At 48.9% G+C, this 21,037-nt stretch overlaps 1 protein-coding gene across 2 annotated transcripts in view; it reads right to left on the bottom strand.

Moving 5' to 3' along the window:
• The window catches only part of LOC144111071 (sushi, von Willebrand factor type A, EGF and pentraxin domain-containing protein 1-like), a 54,787-nt gene that overhangs the window by 1,544 nt on the left and 32,206 nt on the right, over positions 1 to 21,037 (bottom strand). For both annotated transcript variants that reach the window (XM_077644205.1, XM_077644204.1), the window contains 10 exons: positions 17,499 to 17,666; positions 16,151 to 16,324; positions 14,244 to 14,700; positions 12,871 to 13,075; positions 12,449 to 12,552; positions 9,550 to 9,886; positions 7,842 to 8,053; positions 6,496 to 6,723; positions 5,244 to 5,528; positions 2,734 to 3,091 (listed from right to left, as the gene is read on the bottom strand). In XM_077644205.1, coding sequence (XP_077500331.1) covers positions 2,734 to 3,091; positions 5,244 to 5,528; positions 6,496 to 6,723; positions 7,842 to 8,053; positions 9,550 to 9,886; positions 12,449 to 12,552; positions 12,871 to 13,075; positions 14,244 to 14,700; positions 16,151 to 16,324; positions 17,499 to 17,666 — 2,528 coding nt within the window. The remainder of the gene's footprint in view (positions 1 to 2,733; positions 3,092 to 5,243; positions 5,529 to 6,495; positions 6,724 to 7,841; positions 8,054 to 9,549; positions 9,887 to 12,448; positions 12,553 to 12,870; positions 13,076 to 14,243; positions 14,701 to 16,150; positions 16,325 to 17,498; positions 17,667 to 21,037) is intronic.

Consider the following 21,037-nt stretch of genomic DNA (forward strand, 5'->3'; position numbering starts at 1 on the left):
AAACATATGTGGGTCGTGTGAAAGAACGGTAGCTTGTCAACCACCTATATCTGATGCCGCAGAAGACTGGACTGTCCAAGAACACTCAATGACGCACTTCGATGGATTGTTTTGAACTGCGCTGCTCAGAATCCAGCTCGGCAGTGTAAGTGGCTGGTAAAGTATACCGTATTTTCCGGTGTATAAGACGAGGCATTTTTTTCAATAATTTTGCTAATGTGTTCTATACAACGATACGTCTCATATGTGTTTTTTTAGTTTTTATTGGGGGGGGGGGGGTGCGGAAATAATTCGGGTTATGTTCACGTTGGTTTCAGTGTTCAGAATGGGTGGCCGCAGGTATTGCACTATAGCCATGATAAAATGAACCATACGGAAAAGAAAAAAAGAAATGTCACTATCACCATGCGGTTGTACCATGGTTTACACAGTTTAAACGCAGCTTTAAAGCTGTTTTTCGGCGCATTTGGGAGGCGTGGATGTCCGGGAGAGGTTACCACAGCTACACCGCAACTGGGCACATGGGGCACGCTTTGTTTAGCGCACTTGCGAAGTGGGTCCCTGGCAGCAATAACTGCAGGCTTCGGCAAGGCTGGCCTGCTAGCATCATTGTCGCCCGAGCATGACGAGAATCAGAGCAGCGATTTTGAGTGCGAAGAGGATGTCTCAGCAGCGCTGCCGCCAGAAATCGGCAACTTTTTGATAGCGCATCCGACGACGAAGACTGAAAGCTTTGAGTAAAACTAACGTGTTGCTGCTGTGCTTATGCAAGAGATTTTTTTTTTTGATCTTGAGTGTTCTCTTTTCTTTTTCAGTCATTTTGCGCCGCGTAAGGACACACAGGAAAGGCACGGAGCACAGGCACGGGAACATTTCGCGATGGTCGCGCAAGCTTGCATAGTCAAGTCTTCTTGTCCTAACTGAGTTAACTGAGGTGCGTATTATACAAGAGTGCATCTTTTTCGTTGAAAGCCTGCATATATGGTGCGTCTCGTACGCTGGAAAATACAGTACGCATGGCCATTATAGCTTTAATTAATGCGCTTATGTCGTTCCTACTTGAGTACTGTAGTTCAGCGGCCAAGTTTCAGTGACACTTCAGGGCCGGTAAATATATATAGATAACGAAACCGATCCTGTCGTCATTGGCGTGGTGCTGAGAAATACAAAAAAGAACTGCATGTGCGGGGAAGAAATGTCTGTCATTCCGATGCGCTGCAGCAGGAGGTACAGCTGTTGTCAAGAGGTGCCCGACGGCTTAAGAGTGTCATTATAATGCCCTTGTTACAGGGCTATGGGTGACTCTTCCACAGGAATTTCACGATCTTTTCGGTAGCAATGTGAGGGGGCGTCCAAGCTATATGCTCTATCCAGAGGCGGCCTCATTTAGTGTCTATATTAAAAGGTCACAGAGAAAACTATATCAAGTTGTTGCTCTCGGTAAAAATTTATTCTTCGGGCTTCGGCTATTTCTGGCTATGTTGACGTTTGTACGGCAACAAAACCGAATTTGTCGCAGAGAAAATTTATTTTAGAAATCCTCTTGCAAATAAATAAATAAATAAATTGGTTTTTGAGGAAAGGAAATGGCGCAGGAACTTACTTTTCAGTGGACACCTCAATCACGCGGTGAGGAAAAGGAAGGTGGCAGTGATAGAAGACAGAAAGAGAAAGAGGCACCGTATAGTATAGAGGGCTATGGAATAATTTCGACTATCTGGGGTTCTTTGACGTGCAATGGTATCGCACAGCACACAAGCGTCTTTTGGTTTCATCTCCTCTGAAGCCCAGCCGCCGCGGTCCCGCCAATTGATTCAAATTCGTGACGTCATTACCAAAAAAAAAGACGGGTGCCACCGTTTTGAAGTGAATAGCGGTGCAGCGTAGCCCCTGGGATCTGCTCTATGGTGTCGACGTGTGTGAGAAACTGGCTAGAGTCACTGGCAAAGCTTCCCGTGACTAAAACTGGCCGGCTGATGACGCCACCTACGTTTTGTTTTAGGTATAATTGTTTTTTTTTTAAGGAAATGGCGCAGTATCTGCCTAACATATCGGCGGACACCTGTACCGCGCCGTAAGGGAAGGGATAAAGGAGGGACTGAAAGAAGAAAAGAAGAAAGGTGCCGCAGTGGAGGGATCCGGAATAATTTCGACCCCCTGGGAATCTTTAACGTGCACTGACATCGCCCAGCACACGTGCGCCTTAGCGTTTTGCCTCCATAAAGACGAAGCCGCCGCAGTCGGGTTCGAACCCGGGAACTCCGGATCAGTATCCGAGCGCCCTAACCACTGAGCCACCGCGCATAAAAGCTTCGTTTTCGGTTTGGGCACGGTATGGCTTCCTGGCCTTACGGGGCTGGGATCTAGGGGCCCTCGCACATGTGCCGAGGGCTCCTTGTCACCGGGGGTATCTACTGATCCGGAGTTCCCGCGTTCGAACCCGACCGCGGCGGCTGCGTTTCGGTGGAGGCAAAACGCTAAGGCGCCCGTGTGATGTGCGATGTCAGTGCACGTTCAAGATCCCCAGGTGATCGAAATAATTCCGGAGACCTCCACTACGGCACCTCTTTCTTCTTTCACTCCCTCCTTTATCCCTTCCGTTATGACGCGGTTCAGGTGTCCAACGATATACGATACAGATACTGCGCCATTCCCCCCCCCCCCCCCCCAAAAAAAAACAATTATTAATATTCTAGTTCACTTTACTAATATGAATTCGAATCGGATTGATACCTGAAGAGGTGGACATCGCCGGGCGCGGCAGGTGGGCTCCTTCCCTTCCCAGCGTCCGTCGCGACCGCACAGCCTGTTTGCTGGGCCTGACACCTTGTAGCCGGGCTGACAGGAGTAGTTGGACGAGCCTCCCACCGTCAGACGGTCGTAGGTGACGCGTCCGTTCAGCGGGTGCTGAGGCTTCGGGCAGGACGAGGCTGGGCAGGGACGTGACGTCGGGCCGCCACCGTCGCAGCCTGTCGCTCTCCTGCACGCGGGCACATCGCCGTCCCACTCTCCGATGTCCCGGCAGGTGCGCTGTTGTACACCGTCGAGGACGTATCCCGGGTTACAGTGGTAAAAAACGACGCTCGATATGCTGTGTACAAGGGACGAAGAAGAAAAGAGAATCTATCATTGATCACGCCGTTATTGCTTTCACGTTAATTGTTCATTCGCAGATGACACGTAGCTGGGTACCAGGGCCTGAAATTGATCGATCAGCCACCTTGTATGTGGCGCATGATCGCGACTGCAAGTGACGTTTCGGAGTGTCTGCCAGGCCTCGTCCTACCACACAGCGAGGTCTTCATGAAATAGTGCCTGTTCCGTTCATAAACTGGGTTTCATAAACGGCTTCGTTTATTTTACTCACAGCTTCATGAAGAAAAAAGAACCGAGTACTCTCTGATCTCCAAAAAAGTGGGTACCCCAGTTCATTCATCCGACGCGTCGGCCAAAAGCAAAAAAGAAACAATCAAAAACAGCTCTATTCCTTCCCCAAGCACACCCCAGAACCGGAAACGTGTTTGCATACCATACGTGAAAGGCGTGAGCGAGACGCTGGCTCGAATTCTCGGTAAAGAAGGGGTGCTAACAATGCGCAAACCATCGGACGCTTCCTCCCCGGCCCGAAAGACCGTCACCCAAAAGAAAGGGCCCAAGGGGTTGTATACAAGATTCCCTGCTCAGTCTGTACGGCAAATGAACCGTCAGCGCAGCGCGGTGGCCGAACACTGCGAGGAATGTGACCAGCGAATTGACTTCGACGGCACTATTCTACTGGAGACCGAAGCTAACCGGCGCAGGAGGCTTCTGCTGGAGTCGTGGCACTTACAACAGACACGAAGGAATGTTAATCGCTCCCTGAGGACACTTCCTTCGTCTTACATCCATGGTTTGTGGCCATTGACCCGGAGGTATTCAACACGAGGGCTTAAAAAGCCAAACTGCGCCTCGCCCGTAGTCACACCTTGAAGAAGGGACCGAGCCGGTCCCGAAACGTCGTGTTTTTCAAAAATTAACTTGCTTGGCATCATTCCTACTAAATTAATTTCTCAACCAGACAGACTTCTGTCAAATGTTTTCTTTTGATTCATGCATGGTTACCATGCTTCAAGAGTGCTGTAATGAAATGTAGATATAATTAAAACAAATTATTTCGAAGAAATGCTCTATCTACGAAGTGAAATATTTTTTTCTGCCCCTTCTCACGTCTTCATTATACCTATAAATATAAGACGTGTGGAGGAGTAGATATGAGCAAGGTGGTGATCCCTCAAGGAGGCTTCCGCCCACTACCCGGCCACCTTTGCTCTTTACCCTCCAATCTTCCACCCACAACCAAAACACCCACCTTCACTCTCCAGAAGAATTACCCACTACCCACCCACTTTAGCCCTCCACCCTAAAGGAGCCTAACGCACTATCAGTCACGAACCTTTACCATCCAAGAGCCCATACCGAAGCACACATGGCCGACTGCCGACGGCTTGCCGATGGTTGGCAACAGCTTGGGGACTGGTTGAACTTGATGGCCATTTTCGTCGGCCAGGTATGCATCGGCAAAGCTTGGCATGTAGTTGGCTACCGACCATGTCGGCTGGCAGTTGAAGAAATAAGTTGGCCCGACATCTTGTGAAAACCTATTGCTTCTTTTTTTTGGCACGTCGGAAAGCAACGTTCAACCAACCTCTTTACGAAGTATTTGACCCCTACCACCCATCCACTCACTTCTACCCTCCTGACGCCTCCACCCACAAGAAGCCCACGCAGTACTGCGACGAAAAAGCGACGGTGGATTAGAATTAAAAAACGAAATGGGAATGCAATCATTGTAGAAGCGAAATGTACAACCAATACTACTAAGGCAGATTTGTCGCATCTCGTCGTACGATTCCCCGTGCTTTCTTTAGAGTGAGAGCTCTACCCCACGGGGTACAACTTCCGATTTCGATGCGGATGAGATGACGACCTTCGATGCCTCACAAGGTGAGACCGAACTTAACTGCGTGGTGGCAAGGCCCAAGCTATGGTAGTATGACCACGCGTTCATATGACTATGACCACTTGGTACCTGACTTTGACCTTGAAATTTCATCTGTGACAGTGGAGACCATGCTTAACAGAGCTTTCGCTCGTATAACTAGGTTCAAGCCACGTTGAACCCCAGCTATTTTTTTCGCAGTCTTTCGTAAGTGAGGCCGTTACGAGCGGGGTTGCATGCTGCGGCAAATTTTCGTGCACCGTACTTGAAATCTGTGCCCGAGACAACTCCGTTGAGCGGCGGGTCTGGAGGAGGGCATTCGGCCAGCAGACACGCGGTCGCCTCTCCCGGAACCATCCAGGACCCGTCGTCGAGGCACGTCCAACGCCCAGCGCCTTGCAGTCTGTACCGCGGGTTGCAGGACGCGCGGACCGTTTCACCCGTGGCGTCGTCCTGCACCAGCCTGCCGTTGGGCAGCTGCTCGTCGAGAGAGCAGTTCATGGGCACGCACTCTGGAAGTTCACCGCTCCATGTTCCATCGGCGCGGCACCTGCGAGAGACCAGCAAGCAGGGTGCACGATGAGGCACGGTAATAGCGCGAGGACATGAGGACGAAGGACGAGAAGACGCCACAGCAATAATAATAATAATAATAATAATAATAATAATAATAATAATAATAATAATAATAATAATAATAATAATAATAATAATAATAATAATAATAATGGGTTTTTGGGGAAAGGAAATGGCGCAGTATCTATCTCACATATCGGCTGACACCTGAACCGCGCCATAAGGGAAGGGATAGAGGAGGGAGTGAAAGAAGAAAGGAAGAGAGAGGTGCCGTGGTGGAGGGCTCCGGAATAATTTCGACCACCTGGGGACCTTTAACGCACACGGGAAGAGCGTTAGCTCTTATTCATCACGTTTCTCGATTTCTTGGTGTCTGCTACCACCTCCCTTCGGCGTGAAATTTTCCACGTCCGAGGAATTCAAGATGGTGGCCCCCATAGTAAATCGATATGGCAGCCCAGTTGGTGATAGATTTGTGACGTCATTAGTATATCGAATTGGTGATTAATGAGGTAATCATAAAACGAATTAGATATTTTGAATCATCTAGATCAGTAGAACACGTTAGACACCAAAATTAACTAATGAAGGTAATATTTAGTTATTGTTAGGCTTATATTTAATTGCTTATAATTAACCAATAACGTCATGATCTAATGGCACATTCGTAGCGGGTTCGATGAGTAGAACGTGTTAGACGCCAATATCGCCTAATTAGGTTAATATTTAGTTATGGTCAGGCTTAATTAACATGGCGGCCGTGATGTCAGCGCTCGGATGGAAAAGTAGCCTAATCAAGTGGTAATACATCGCATGGACGATAGATGGCGCTACCAAACAGCTAACGCTCGTTACTTCGTCTTCCAGACGGTGGCGGCATTTTTTTTTGTTTTATACACCTTCTTGGGCCGTGCGTACTCATGCGAGCTCGAGGTACCCACCTAAGAGCCTTTGGGCCGACGAGCCTGAAGCCCTGCTCGCAAGCGAACAGGCTGAACGACGGTGTGGAGTGGACCCGGCCGTGTTTGATTGGCCTTGGAACGGTGCACGACGTCGGTAGGCACCGGGGAGCCGAGTCGGACCACGTCCCGTTAGCCAGGCACGTTCTTTGCTGAGGACCGTGGAGCTCGAACCACTGGTCGCACCGGTACTCGACGCTGGAGCCGAAGCTGCGGTACACGAACGGTACTGAGGGGGTTGGCGAGCGCTAATCTGACAGAAGCACTGCTTGTTGAACCAGTCACCAAAGTACACATAAGGCAGCCATCCCCTGCAAGCTCGTTATTATAGACTTTTAGCATGGCGCGCACGGCTACCGCGCGTCGCTCACAGTCAGTGCGCATGCGCAGATCACCCTGCGGGCACCAGATGGCGCTAGGTGCGCGGCAGCTGCGGACACATGTACACTCTAAATAGAAAGGAGTAAAAATGGAGTAAGCTCCCTCTAGCGCACTCCCGTTTATAAAAGAGTGTGCGCTGGACTCCCTTTTTTACTCCGATTTAGGCGTGTTAGTGTTCTGAGTGTACCTGCATTGGTGGACCTATCTGCGCATGACGAGTGGCAATGCGCTGTAAGCGGTAAGCGATGGCGGTACGCGATATGCTAAATGTCTCTATTACTGTGGCCTTACTCTGAAAATAAAAGTGAATCACAGAAGCGTGATACCGTGGGTACGAATGATATTTAAAATGGCACCAAAGGCTTCGCATACGGCGGCACACATACATAAAAGAATATCGAAGTGTAACTATATGAAGTCTTAAAACAAGAGCTTATCGCAGTAGACGCCGACATAGATGAGGTGGGGACAAATCAAGCTAGCTTTTTTTCTCGGTAAACGTTAGCGCAACATAAAACAATCACGTGAAAGGAAGACAGGCTGACACGCGTAGTCCTGTCTTCCTTTCACGTGACTGCTTTATGCAGTGTTAACGTTTACCGGAGAATACGCACCAACTCGTCCAGCAACAAATTTTACTAGAGTACCAATCTTCTTTGATGGGGTGCATAAAGATGGAGATGTTACAGCATGCTTTACTCATCCACAAAGTAATTGCTAACAACCATAATTAACTCGTTTACAATCCCCGGTCGTGCTCATTAATCGTTGTCATTTAAATAAAACTTGCATTTTGATGAGTCTGGAAGCAACGCCGCAGCGTAGTCTTTCGTATAACTCGTGGTGCTGGCTTTCAGTGTTGTTACATTGCAAATCTGCCTCACGACGTGATCGAAATCGCTCATAGTTCACGACTCAGTGGAGTAGGTCTCTCTTAGCGCACTTACCTTGTGCTCGCGTAGGCTGCAGTAGCGTGGGGAACGTCTTCCGGCGTGGGACAGGAAATGACGTCACAGCTGATGATGTCGCCCGTCCACGTTCCGTTTGGAGCGCACGTTTGTTGCCCAGAGCCCAGGAGTCGGAATCCAGTGCGGCAGGCGTACTTCGCCACGCTTTGGTACGTGGTTCCGCCTACCTCCACCGCTTGGCCGTCCTCCAACTGCAAACCGTTACAAGCGCGATTCTTGATGACTATATGTATATTAAGACCATAATCCCGAGGAAATTAAGATGTGGTTTAAGCAGTTCTAAGCCTCCAGAATCTCGTCCTTACTGGCCCCTACATTGCACATATGTGAAAATGGTTGGATTTATTGAGAACAAAAAAAAGCGTGATTTCTATGTAATTAGTAGATCGGCGTGTAAAATGATAAAACAGTATAAGCACACTCAGACGCAAACGATAGATCAATAGCGCAATTCAAAATCTTTAATCACGTGCTGATGCAGCGATAGGCCTGTTGAAATTACAGGGTTTTTTTCGCGTGTCGGGTAAAATTTGCAATTAGGGATCTTACAGCCCATCTTAATGTACATTACAGCGTAGATAGAAGGCAGGGAGGGCGGTAATTTTGAGAACGCAAAATGAACAAATGACCATTACTCCAAATTACTCTTGCGAAGTAATTGTCAACACGGACACGTTCCTTACTGTGACGTGAACTGATCTTCCCTTCCTCTCATGTACCTCTCTTTCCCTACCTTTATCCTCCTCTCCAAGTGTACAATAGAAAACGGCACATTGTCTAGTTAACCTCCCTGCCTTTCCATCCATTACTCATTCTCTCCCTCTCTTCGACAAGATGGCTTGTCTTCTCCTTGGCAAGTGCGGTATGAATGGCCGGGGTTATGTAGGCCATCCACTTTGGGTAGGAAGTAGGTGGAGGTGAGGTTAAGAGTGAAGCACACCGTCCCTTCCCTCACTCTCACCCCCACTTTAGTTTCTCTTTCTCGGAGTGGATGGCATGCGTAACCGCTGCCAATGATACAGTGAATGCCTTACATACACCCTGAGAACAACAGCGCGCTTTCCAAGGCAAAGACAAGTCCTCTGGTCGAAGCATTGGCCAGGGGAAAAACGCCAAGGCGCCCGAGTGCTGTGCGATGTCAGTGCACGTTAAAGATCCCCAGGTGGTCGAAATTATTCCGGAGCCCTCCACTACGGCACCTCTTCTTCCTTTCTTCTTTCACTCCCTCCTTTATCCCTTCCCTTACGGCGCGGTTCAGGTGTCCAACGATATATGAGACAGATACTGCGCCATTTCCTTTCCCCAAAAACCAATTATTAATTATTATGTGCTGTGCGATGTCAGTGCACGTTAAGGATCCCCAGGTGGTCGAAATTATTCCTGAGCCCTCCACTACGGCACCTCTTTCTTCCTTTCTTATTTCACTCCCTCCTTTATCCCTTCCCTTACGGTGCGGTTCAGGTGTCCGCCGACATATGAGACAGATACTGCGCCATTTCCTTTCCACACAAAAACCAATTATTATTATTGGCCAGGGGATTGAGTCTCCCTTCCCGCCCCAGGTTCATTTTGTCCTGCGCGTTATAAGATTACCCTGCGAAGTTAAGTATATGCGACGGGATTGAATTAAGCCGCGCCAGAAACAGGAAGATACGACGAGATCAATCCCTTTGGTTCCCGACCCTACCGGAGGCGGCGGCCCGCAGTCGACCGGAGCGCAGCTGGGCACCGCCGGCGTCCACAGGCGGCCCCAGCTGCACACGGCCGAGTCGCTGCCCCTTAGCACGTAGCCCTCCTCGCACGAGAAGTGCACCCGGCTGCCCAGGGCGGTGTCGGTGTACGAGAGCAGCGCCTGCGGTCCCGCCCGGGGCTCGGCGCAGTCGGAGGGCTCGCACACGGGCGTCTTGGGCGGCGTCCACAGGGCCGCCGTGTGGCAGCTGCGTCGCGAAGCTCCGCGCAGCTCGAAGCCCCGGGCACAGCTCACCTCGACGGTGCTGCCCAGCGTCCTGCTCGAACCTGTGATTCTGATGGGATGACAGGAAATGGGTAATAGAGAACGGGAGAAGTTTCTGTGAAGATGCAGAAAAATGTGTCCGCACCATCACGTTTCCTTATGAAGATTTTAGAACGGGTCTTTTGTAGCCGCATATGGATGAGGCCAGGTCGAATTTAGTTGCAAGTAGAATAATAACACAGAGACAGTCCCGAAATACAACAGAAATTTTTGTCCTGTCGTTAGGACAGATCTTTCTGTAGTACTGCGAAGTTGTCTGTTGCTGCGACAGAAATGGCTCTGTCGTACGACAATAGACTGCTCTTTACTACAGAAAATCCTGTTGTTACACCAAGAATTTGTGTTGTCAGGTCCCAAAATACTACAGGAAAATCTGTTTTGAGAACAGAAAAATGTCTGTTTTTCGATAGATTCTCCCGTTTAGAGAATTCTAGAAGACAGGCAAGGCTGGCATCTGTGTTTAGTCTTACGCTATCCACAACCCCCAGCATCTTGTTTTTGACTAATACTACGGTTCATGACTGTAATGTCTTTATATGGGCGTTTACATGAACTCGACAGCGTTGGGACAAGTCAGTCTGTCGGGATAAAATTTTGCCTGGCTCATGTAAACGCTAGTTTAGATCTGAACAACCGTACGTCGGGTCGTGCCGTTACATATTGCCTGCACCCCCCCCCCCCCCCAGGTTAAATCCCCTTCTGAGGCTGGTAATAGGATTATCTTAAGAGCTGAGATAATGAAACAGGTTTACTACACGCGTCATCACGCCTACTAGGTCACGTGGCCACTGTCTCGACTCGCTGGTACTGGGCGCACGTGAACACGTAGTCGCTTAGTACGACTCTGATTAGCCCGACGTCGGATTGACTCGACCGGCTCATATCGAGTTCACGTAAATGAGCCTTGTGATCGGTTTTGGTGTAGTGCTCGAAGTTGTATTGCCACGCCCCACTTCGCTTCCTACAGTAAGCTTGCTAGCTGTGAGCTCGTTTTTGAATATGTACGGAACAAACGGATTCGTGCTCCCTGAATAGGTTCGAATCCTGTCGTCTGCGCCAAGTGGTAGAAAGGCATGGACGCCATCTCTGTTTATTCTTGTGTAATTGCCGACTTGTATTTTCGCAAGCGCCGTTTGTTACTCAGCTAGCGAAAGTCGTTATACCGAAACCACAATGCATAAGAGGGACGCCACCGAAAATGCTAATTATCGGCATTTGATTAAAGCGCGTGACTGCGAAAGGGGCGTTGCGTGGCGTGTAAGTCTTGCATTCTGGTGACAGTTTTGGGGGCAAATCAAGTGTTAGTAGACCTTTGACTATGGTGCTCTTTTGTAGCGCTAGCTTCAAATTATTACCGTGCTGCTACAGTCGGGTAATTCTATGCTAAGGCTCCCGTGTGCTGTGCGATGTCAGTGCACGTTAAAGATCCACAGGTGGTCGAAATTATTCCGGAGGCCTCCAGTACGGCACCTCTTTCTTCCTTTCTTCTTTCACTCCCTCCTTTATCCCTTCCCCTAGGCGCGGTTCAGGTGTCCGCCGATATACGAGACAGATACTGCGCCATTTCCTTTCCCCCAAAACCAATTGTTATTATTATTATTACAGTCGGGTACAACTCGATAACAAAGGAGCAAATTGCCATCTGAGAATACCATTCCGCCAACAGAGTCTATCGATTGTCACAGCGTCACAGATTAACCGCGACGTCATGAAAATCGGTGGACGCCGTTGGCTGGAGGGTCATCTTCGAAGGGTATTTGATGCTTCGTTATCGAGTTGTATACGACTATAGACGGTGCGGAGGTGCAATGGCGTGCTGTTTAGTTTGATCCTAAACTTTGCGTTCCTAAACCTCAGTACTCGAATGCATGCCCCTCTCTCTCTCTCTCTCTCCAATGCGTCTGATGCGTTCAATGGAAACAGTTACAGCGATGTGCACCCTCTTTTCTTCATCCCCCAACCACTCCCATGCACACATGTGCGCACGCACGCACGCACGCACGCGTGCACACCCCCCCCACACACACAGAGAGAGAGAGAGAGAGAGAGAGAGAGAGAATTTCACATGATTTAACTAGCGCTTCACTGAAAAGGCATTGGTTGTAGGCCCATCTTTAGTAGGGCTAAAATGTGGCTTTTTCAAACATCTAGACAAGTCATTTCGGAAGACTAAAGTTCATGCAAATCACAATCATGGTGCAGAGTGGCCTGTAAGCCAGCTAAAATTTGATTTCATTTGACCCTGCGTGGAATGCAATCCTGTTTTAAATGTGCGTTTTCTTAGTTCATGGGAACAGATATACAGTTGTGGCTTGGGTGACGTTCCTGCGGTAATTTAGAATTCCCTCAAGCAGACACGGAAATCCCTATTTCATAACTTTTTTTTCCTGCAGCAGTTTGAAAACTCGTTCAATTTTGGAGAAAATGAGACAATTCCGATTTTCAAATTTCCCCGAAACTCCGTAAAAATTTCTTTTGCTTCCGAAATTCTCTGCAAAAGGAAAAAAAAATGCCCCTAAAATGGACATCGCTGTGCGGCTTTGCTCGAGGACGAAGTGTCCTTAGCACTTGCCTCCCATTGGTGACGGGCGGGTGCGGAGGGCACTGGAGCGGAACGCACGTAGGCTCGTCGTCGCTCCACGACCCGTCGTAGCTGCACCTTCTCCAGTGGCTCCCCTGGAGAGCACGCACAGAGCACGCTGAATGCTTGTAACCATCTGCTACATCAGGCGCGTCAATGGGGAAACAAAAAATTATACACGACAGATACGATTGGTGCGGCACTGTATGCGTTAGCATTAGTGCGCGGAGCCACCGTGGCCGCTGACGAATTCAGACCATACCCCCGCTTCACCCCCTCACCACACTCCCCCACCCGCCGCCAGTTATCTCCCTCCTATTATTCGTCATGTCGTCCCCCTCCTTCGTCTATGCTACGACACGGACTGTACAAAGCTGACGGGAAAATATATGAAGAGAGCCGCGAATCCTTACCACCAAAGTGTGATTGACGTGACAGAGGTAGGTGGCCGTCGCTCCGAAGTCGGTGCTCGCGGCCGTAACTTCACCGTACTCCGGGTTCGACAGCTGGGGGCACTGTACGGGCTGGCACCGCGCTTCCGGCGAGGACCACGTGCCGTTCGCCAGGCACTTTATCTCGGCCCGGCCGGAAAGCGTGTAGCCGAGCTCGCAGCGGCAGCTGGACGAAGTATAGGTGAGCATCAACAATGCACTGTTCGCTTTATACAGTGCTTGAAAGTAAAAGATAAGTCCTTGAAAGGCTGATGTTGTAGCCTTCAATCTGTGCCGAAGGCAAGAGAGAAAGGAAAAGAGTGACAGGAAAGAGAGGAAAGTACGTCAACCAACAAAATTGCCAGTGGGCACTGAGGAGAACTGCATTCAATTATTTTTCTCAGTAAAAAATTCATTCTCTGGCTCTGTCTGGGTATGATAACGCTTGTCCAGGAGCAAAATACTCATTTATGGGTGAGAAAGTTTAATTAAAAAATTTTCCGCCGTTTTGAAGCGAATTGCAGTCTAGCATAGCCGCTGGACGTTGCCCTAAGTTCAATGTCTTGTGTTGTGTCCAAATCCTACGTGGCCGAAAACCCCCTTTGTGCACAAGAACCGGGATGAACTCTCTTCAGAGCCGTGATCGGGATGTTTAGGTGTGGTAATGCTTTTTTTGCGTTCATTGAGTTCTGTCACGAAAATCAGTTAAAAGCTTTTAAGAAAGGTGCCAAACGATCTCTGAACACATATGTAACTGAAAAAACAACCTGGTTGGCGGTTTAGCATTGCTAAACACGAAATATTGCGCGAAAGCATACCACATGACCAGGCAACTTTCATACCACGTGAACGTACGGTATCCAAGGCAACTTTCATAAAACGTGACCATACAGTATACAAGGGAATTGTCATGCCACGTGATCATACAGTATCCCTTGGGATTGTCACATCACGTGACCTGTCAAGTAGCAACACAGTATTTAAATTTTCATACTACTTGACCATTACATTAGAATCATTGTACACAAGGTGATTTCTCTAAACTTTCATGCCACATGACCTCGCAGTATCCGCACAGTCTCTATCTTCATTTAAACTTTTCATACCACATGACCATACAGTAGCCACCACATCGCCAAGATGATTTATTTGAAAAATTCTTACCACGTGACCTTCCCCTAGTCACACCGCATCCCAGTCATTTCATCTCAAAGGTCAGAGGTCAAGGTAAGGTCAAAGGTCAAGGCCCAAATATCGAGGCTTCAGAGACCCACCAGCTTTTTGAGGATTGCTAGTGAAGTAGTGCTTTGTACTAAAAAAGACCGCACCTAAAGCCCCTCAGCAACCGCACCGACCTGACGACGTCTCCGAAAAAGTGCTTCTCTCCAGCCTCGCAAACGAATCCCGCCGCCAGGTGCGTGGGCTGCCCGCAGGACACTCGCTCGCACGTGGGCACGTCGTCCGACCAAGCCCCAGCTCCCTCGGCGTCGCAGGTCAAAGTCTGTGCCCCCGTTAGCACGAACCCTTGGATGCAGGAGTAGACAACGGTGACTACGAGGCGAGCTCCGTCTACCTTGGACGCGAGCCCCGCGACCCCGTTGGCCACCGTCAGGGGTTCCTGGCATCCCCTCGGCTGGCAGATGGCGTGCGCTGGACTCCACTCGCCTCGGTCGGTGCAGACGAGCTCCCGCTCCCAGAATTCGTAGCCCTGGTCGCAGATGACTCCAAGCCTGCTGCCCGGTCGAAACAGGCTGTCGTTGGTGGGCGCGAGCATGCCGTTGGTGACCGTTGGGTTTGCTGTGCATGTGACACCTGGAAGGAATAAGCAAAATACCGTTGAATCACAGTGTAATCGCGTCAAAGTTGCGTTGTTGAAACCGGCGCTCTAACAGCGGCTTGCTACGACGTCATAGCAGCCTTCATGTTCGCGAACGAAAACCACAGAGAAAGTCTGCATGCGCGCTTATCTAATCAGCCTATTACCACCTGGTTCGATGTGCACTCTGAGAGATATGCAGTCGAACCTCGCGGTTTATAACGAAATAATGGATATAACGAAGAAATGAGGATTCCCCTTGGAAACTCGGTCGACACTTGCTATAACGAAGCCACGGCTATAACTAAGTAATCGCGGAGCCCCTTCAACTTAGTTATATAACAAGGCTTAACTGTATGCGTGGTCCGCAATCGTGGCATCCGTGACATCACGCACAACCTATCTGTACTAAGAGGCGGTTATCAAAAAAGTAAGTGGATTGTAGTGCCCTGGCAGGTGCCTAGAGGGCGCGTGAAGCACACGAGAACGTTCGCTCACCCTATAGTTGTCTCTAGTGGATTGACGGTAAACACCTCAGAAACCTCCGATGTGCTTACGATGTAGTTCCTGGCAAGCTCACCATATGAAGACGAGCAGCTCAGGTGATCAAAGGTCGAGACACGCAAGATGAAATTGTAGCCCGAAAAAACTTTTCACGAATAAACCTCAAGTTATTCTGACCAGTTCGGCATAGGGACAACTTGCAACACGCAATAAGGTATCGGAAGCAGCGAAGAAGTATGCTTGTCTAAGCCAAGCAAATGCAGTAGGTACCGATTACGAGAAAAAGACACAGTCAGCGGGATGAATCGATCACTATTAGAGAAGGAGGAGGAGGAGGATGATGAGGATGAGGAGGAGGAAATGCAGGGAGGTTAACCCGACGAATAGCCGGTTTGCTACACTGCACGGGGGGAAAGGGGTGAGGGGAGAAAAAGATGAAGGAGAAAAGACAGTTACGGGAAATTAAAGTCACACTGTTCAGTAAGGTCACAGCCTATCGTGCAGGCCAGAAGTCCTCAAAAAGCGGAGCAGTGCCTTGGAGGCCTTCATCGCCGACGACCGCCGCGGCAAGTGGCCAAGAATCTTCGTTTCCGTCAGTGGGCGTAGGTCGAGATGCTACAGTGCGCGGCAGAGAGACTTCCTTTCGGCGCTGTAGGCAGGGCATTCTCAAGGAATGTGGGCTATAGCCTCATCACACCCACATATGGCGCATGCAGGGCTGTCAGCCATACCTATTAAGAAGGAGTAGGGCTTGGTGAAAGCTACACCAAGCCACAGGCGACTATTGGAAGTAACGAATTAACGACAGCAGCTTAGCCAAGTCCGTGGAAAGCAAAGTGCTTGTGAAGTATTTATGACGCAGACGGTATGCAAGCGCTGCCGTTATAGTTTAGGTTTCGCTGCGTGTAGACTTATACGCGTTTGTAAGAAGTAACCACTCACTCTCGCAACGCGGTTCGTCCCCGCTCCAGCGTCCGTCTTCCTGGCAGCGTCTCTCGGCGGACCCGGAGATGCGGAAGCCGCTGCTGCACACGTACGACACCTTGGCCGAGTAGCGGAACAGCGATCCGCGGAGGCTGCCGTTGGCTGGCTCGGCCGGTATCCCGCATGGCACGCCTACGCGGCAGATTGGCCCGTTGAATAGTACGCGAGGACAAAATGCACGCTGCCACTGCTCTTGTCTATACGCCCGTCTGACGCTCCTCGTGACTGTGGCGAATGCGGTCATTATAGCAAGAAAGTTCAATGAATGAAGGAAAGGCAGCATCTGCGGTTCCTAAAGGTGGTTTGAAAATGAAACGCGGCGGCTGCGTTTCTATGGAGGCGAAACGCAAAGGCGCCCGTGTGCTGTGCGATGTCAGTGCACGTTAAAGATCCCCAGGTGGTCGAAATTATTCCGGAGTCCTCCACTACGGGCACCTCTTTCTTCCTTTGCTCTTTCACTCCCTCCTTTATCCCTTCCCTTAGGGCGCGGTTCAGGTGTCCAACGATATATGAGACAGATACTGCGCCATTTACTTTCCGCAAAAACCAATTATTATTATTGTTGGGGAAGGGAAATGGCGCAGTACCTGTCTCACATCTCGGCGGACACCTGAACCGCGCCGTAAGGGAAGGGATAAAGGAGGGAGTGAAAGAACAAAGGAAGGAAGAGGTGCTGTAGTCGAGGGCTCCGGAATTATGGCGGCACTTTCGAGCCCATCTATAACACATGACGTGGCTGCTAGTGCTGGAAATGCTGAGAGCCAAAGGCGAAGAAAGAAATTTGTTTTAATTGATAAGCCGACAACATTCGTTAGGCCGATTAGAGATATGAACAATGTCATTTCTGTGAGAGAAAAAAAGTGCGCATTCTGTTTACCTTGAAAAATCTTGAATATTTTCGCAAACACATCAAACAACTGCCAGCCGCAAGAGTAAAAGGATCCTGACAATCAAAACAGTTTTGCAAGTTTCCTTATCAAACGTCAGTGCAAGTTGGACTGCTGTTGGGCTAGTGTGCTTGCAAGGCTTCCAAGAACCAGACCAGAAAGAAACATATAGCGGACAACAGTAGGGACGATTAGCGCTTTAATATAACCATTCGCTTCTCTTGTTCTTGTTCGTCGAATTTTTTCCTGCGCTGTTTCTTCGAAGTTACACTTGGAGGAAGAAACGGAGGACGAGCTCGCCGAACGGGAACTAATTTCCTGGTGGTTTCGATTCTAAGAAGGCCATTCTCCACATGCACACTGCACCCTCGTTCGTTCACCCGACATCCCAATACGAGTGGAGCGACTGAAGCACCCACCCAGGCAGACGGGTATGGGGTGAGACCACTCCCCGGAGGCCAGGCACCGACGCGTGGTGGCCCTGTGCACGGCGTGTCCCTGGTCGCAGCTGTACGTCGCCACCGAACCCATGCTGGTCGCCGAGAAGCTGGCCACCCCGTGGACGGGAGCAGGGGGAGGTGGACACCCTGTGCAGATGACGACGGTGCAACATGGGGCAATACAAAACAGTCAAAACTCTAACATGAGCCCGAGGTAAAAGGTTGAAAATGCAGGGACAGCAAACCCGCCGCGGTGGCTCAGTGGTTAGGGCGCTGAGCTACTGATCCGGAGTTCCCGGGTTCGAACCGGACCGCGGCGGCTGCGTTTTTATGGAGGCGCCCATGTGCTGTGCGATGTCAGTGCACGTTAAAGATAATAATAATAATAATAATAATAATAATAATAATAATAATAATAATAATAATAATAATAATAATAATAATAATAATAATTGGTTTTTTTGGAGAAAGGAAATGGCGCAGTATCTGTCTCCTATATCGTTGGACACCTGAACCGCGCCGTAAGGGAAGGGATAAAAGAGGGAGTGAAAGAAGAAAGGATGAAAGGAGTGCCGTAGTGGAGGGCTCCGGAATAATTTCAACCACCTGGGGATCTTTAACGTGCACTGACATCGCACAGCACACGGGCGCCTTGACGTTTTTCCTCCATAAAAACGCAGCCGCCGCGGTCGGGTTCGAACCCGGGGTTAAAGATCCCCAGGTGGTCGAAATTATTCCGGAGCCCTCCACTACGGCACCTGTTTCTTCCTTTCTTCTTTCACTCCCTCCTTTGCCCCTTCCCTTACGGCGCGGTTCAAGTGTCCAACGATATATGAGACACATACTGCGTTTTTTCCTATCCCCAAAAAACCAATTATTATCAGGGACAGCAAATTATTGCTCGCGGGTTTTGTAGCGAAAGCTACATTGGCCACGAACTCGCAGTTCCGCCGTGCTCGCAGTCCCACCGTGGTCGCACCGCACCACGTGACTGGTCACGTGACCAACCATGTGACCAGCCACGACGCTACCTCCTCGCCATCTGGCGTGACGTCAGAGCAGGAGCCGCGCCAACCAAGGCTAACCAAGCTATATGCCTTAGCTTTCGCTACGTATATACTGGCATAGCCGAGCTAAGCCACTGCCAATTTTTTTTTTTGAAATCACGTCGATCGCCACGCGGAATTCGTCTGCGTCCGCTAAAACTTATAATTAAATGCTCCCCTGCTGTTTCACTTCCGACAGTTGAACAGTGGCTATTGCGCCACAAAACCAGTTGATACAACGCTGAGGCCACGTGAGACCGACAAGAGCTAGGGTATAATCGCTGCCTAATCTTTTAAATTCACTCCAAATTTTACGCAAGCCTGTCCCAAGAGCTGGTATGAATAGAAACGAAGTGGCAGCTCTAGCAATACGCATTGCGGGGCTGGTTGGTTCCTCACGGTTAAAATGAAAATAAATTGAACAGTATGCACACCCAACAATTCTGGACAAAAGCAGTTTTGAACGGGAAAGAGTTTATGAACGCAATTTTTTTATATATTGTAAGGTTTCTCTATAACAGTCAATATATCCGCAGATCTCCCGTCGGAAGGCTTCCAATTTTTTGCTATTTACGTTTTTGTAATCGTCACTACGGCACCTCTCTCTTCCTTTCTCCTTTCGCTCCCTCCTTTATCCCTTCCCGTACGGCGCGCTTCAGGTGTCCAACGATATATGAGACAGATACTGCGCCATTTCCTTCCGCCAAAACCAATTAATAATTATTATTATTATTATTATTATTATTATTATTATTATTATTATTATTATTATTATTATTATTATTAATCGTCAAAAGCGCCCCCCCCCCCTATAGTTCTTTACGGTAGTCCCAGTTGCTCGATATGAGCAATAGAAAAACTTTAATAGAAAGATTTCGCAAGACACCGAGAGAATGGACCATTGCTTTCAATATTTCCATAACAGTACTTGACAGTTTTCCAATATAAAAAAATTTCCCAAGAATATTGGACATGGTTTTCAAGGACAAATACTAGACACACACTTGACACAGCGCCCGTCCCGTCACGACCACTACCATAATCTATATCTACCGTCACCATCCCGGTTCCATCATGTGTGTCATGTGTACATCCTTCGAAAGAAAGTGCTTAACTTCTTTTCACTTAAGCAAACCTGCGTATTGCACCGCTGTATTTCACACTCCTGACGAAACCTCACTGTCGTCTCAACTCGACTAGTACGTTATATCCATGGACCGGCCGGCTATTGAAGCCGAAAGAATAACATAAATTAGATTATATATTAATTAAGGGGCTTAGACGGATTACATGTGGCGATTCATGTTTACTGATGTTTTGCGTATCAATCCAATGCAACAACACTTAATAAAAATTTTCTGTCCTATATTCTACTCCGAAAACGCTGAAAGTGGCATTGAGGGTGAAAACTGCCTGCAGTTTGAAAAGAGAAAGATTTAACGTTCACCTGTGTCTGTTGGATGTGCCAGGACGCAAGTAGTATGGAGCCTTCTTCTGAGGTTCTGTTCAATCTCATGTACCATAGTCCCGCATCGAATTTATTTTCATGTACCATAGTCCCGCACGACTCAGTGGAGCCTTGGAATAGGGGCCTACCCTTGCTGACGAGAAGCCTCAAGTCGTCAGCGCCAGAGAAGACGACGGAGACTTCATAACCACGAAACCCTTGAAAGATCCAATAAAGTTTTCACTACTCACTCACTCACTCTCTGGTTGTGTATACATCTCACAGCGCTCTGCCCTATAAGTTCTGAAGATTTAAACCGGCCGCGCCAAGTCTTTTGTCACAACCTTGATTAGAGTCGAGCGGGATCCGCAATGTTGCCCGTCGCGGCGGCTTTGCCAATCGGCTGCTGAGTCCTAGGTTGTAGGTTCAAATCCTGGCTGCGGAGGCTGCATTTCGATAGAGGCGAAATGTAAAAGCTGTTCATGTGCTGTGCGATGTTAATGCACGTCAAAGAACCCCAGGTGGTCGAAATTAGTCCGCAGCCTTGAACTTTGGCGTTCCCGATAGCCTATTTGTCGCTTCGGGACGTTAAACGCGACATAACGTAATGTAAAAAGCACTTCTAACACAATATAATATGATATTGTTAAGTGACGGCAAGCCGATGAGAACAGGATTACGTGACAGAGGTGATGGCATGGTTTTAATGGCGGACGGCCTAGCGCGAGCGCTCCCGCCTGCGTCACATCACAGTTTATAGTCTTCTTGTCCGTCACAATATGGTATGATATATGATATGATTATGAAATGATATGATATGTGACGTGATATCATATCACATCATATCATAGCACATGTAACACGACAACTAGAGCGAAACGCATTTTCCGCTTCGAGATTCTTTGGACTTCTTTGGCGTATTCCTTGTTCTACAACCAGAGAGACTTCCGTGGAACGTTTCCTTTCCGATTTGCTGTTTTCATGGGAGCACACAGACGCACTGCCACGGTGCGAGAAAAGACGAT

Source organism: Amblyomma americanum, chromosome 11, assembly GCF_052857255.1.
Source record: "Amblyomma americanum isolate KBUSLIRL-KWMA chromosome 11, ASM5285725v1, whole genome shotgun sequence".
Lineage (NCBI taxonomy): Eukaryota > Metazoa > Arthropoda > Arachnida > Ixodida > Ixodidae > Amblyomma > Amblyomma americanum.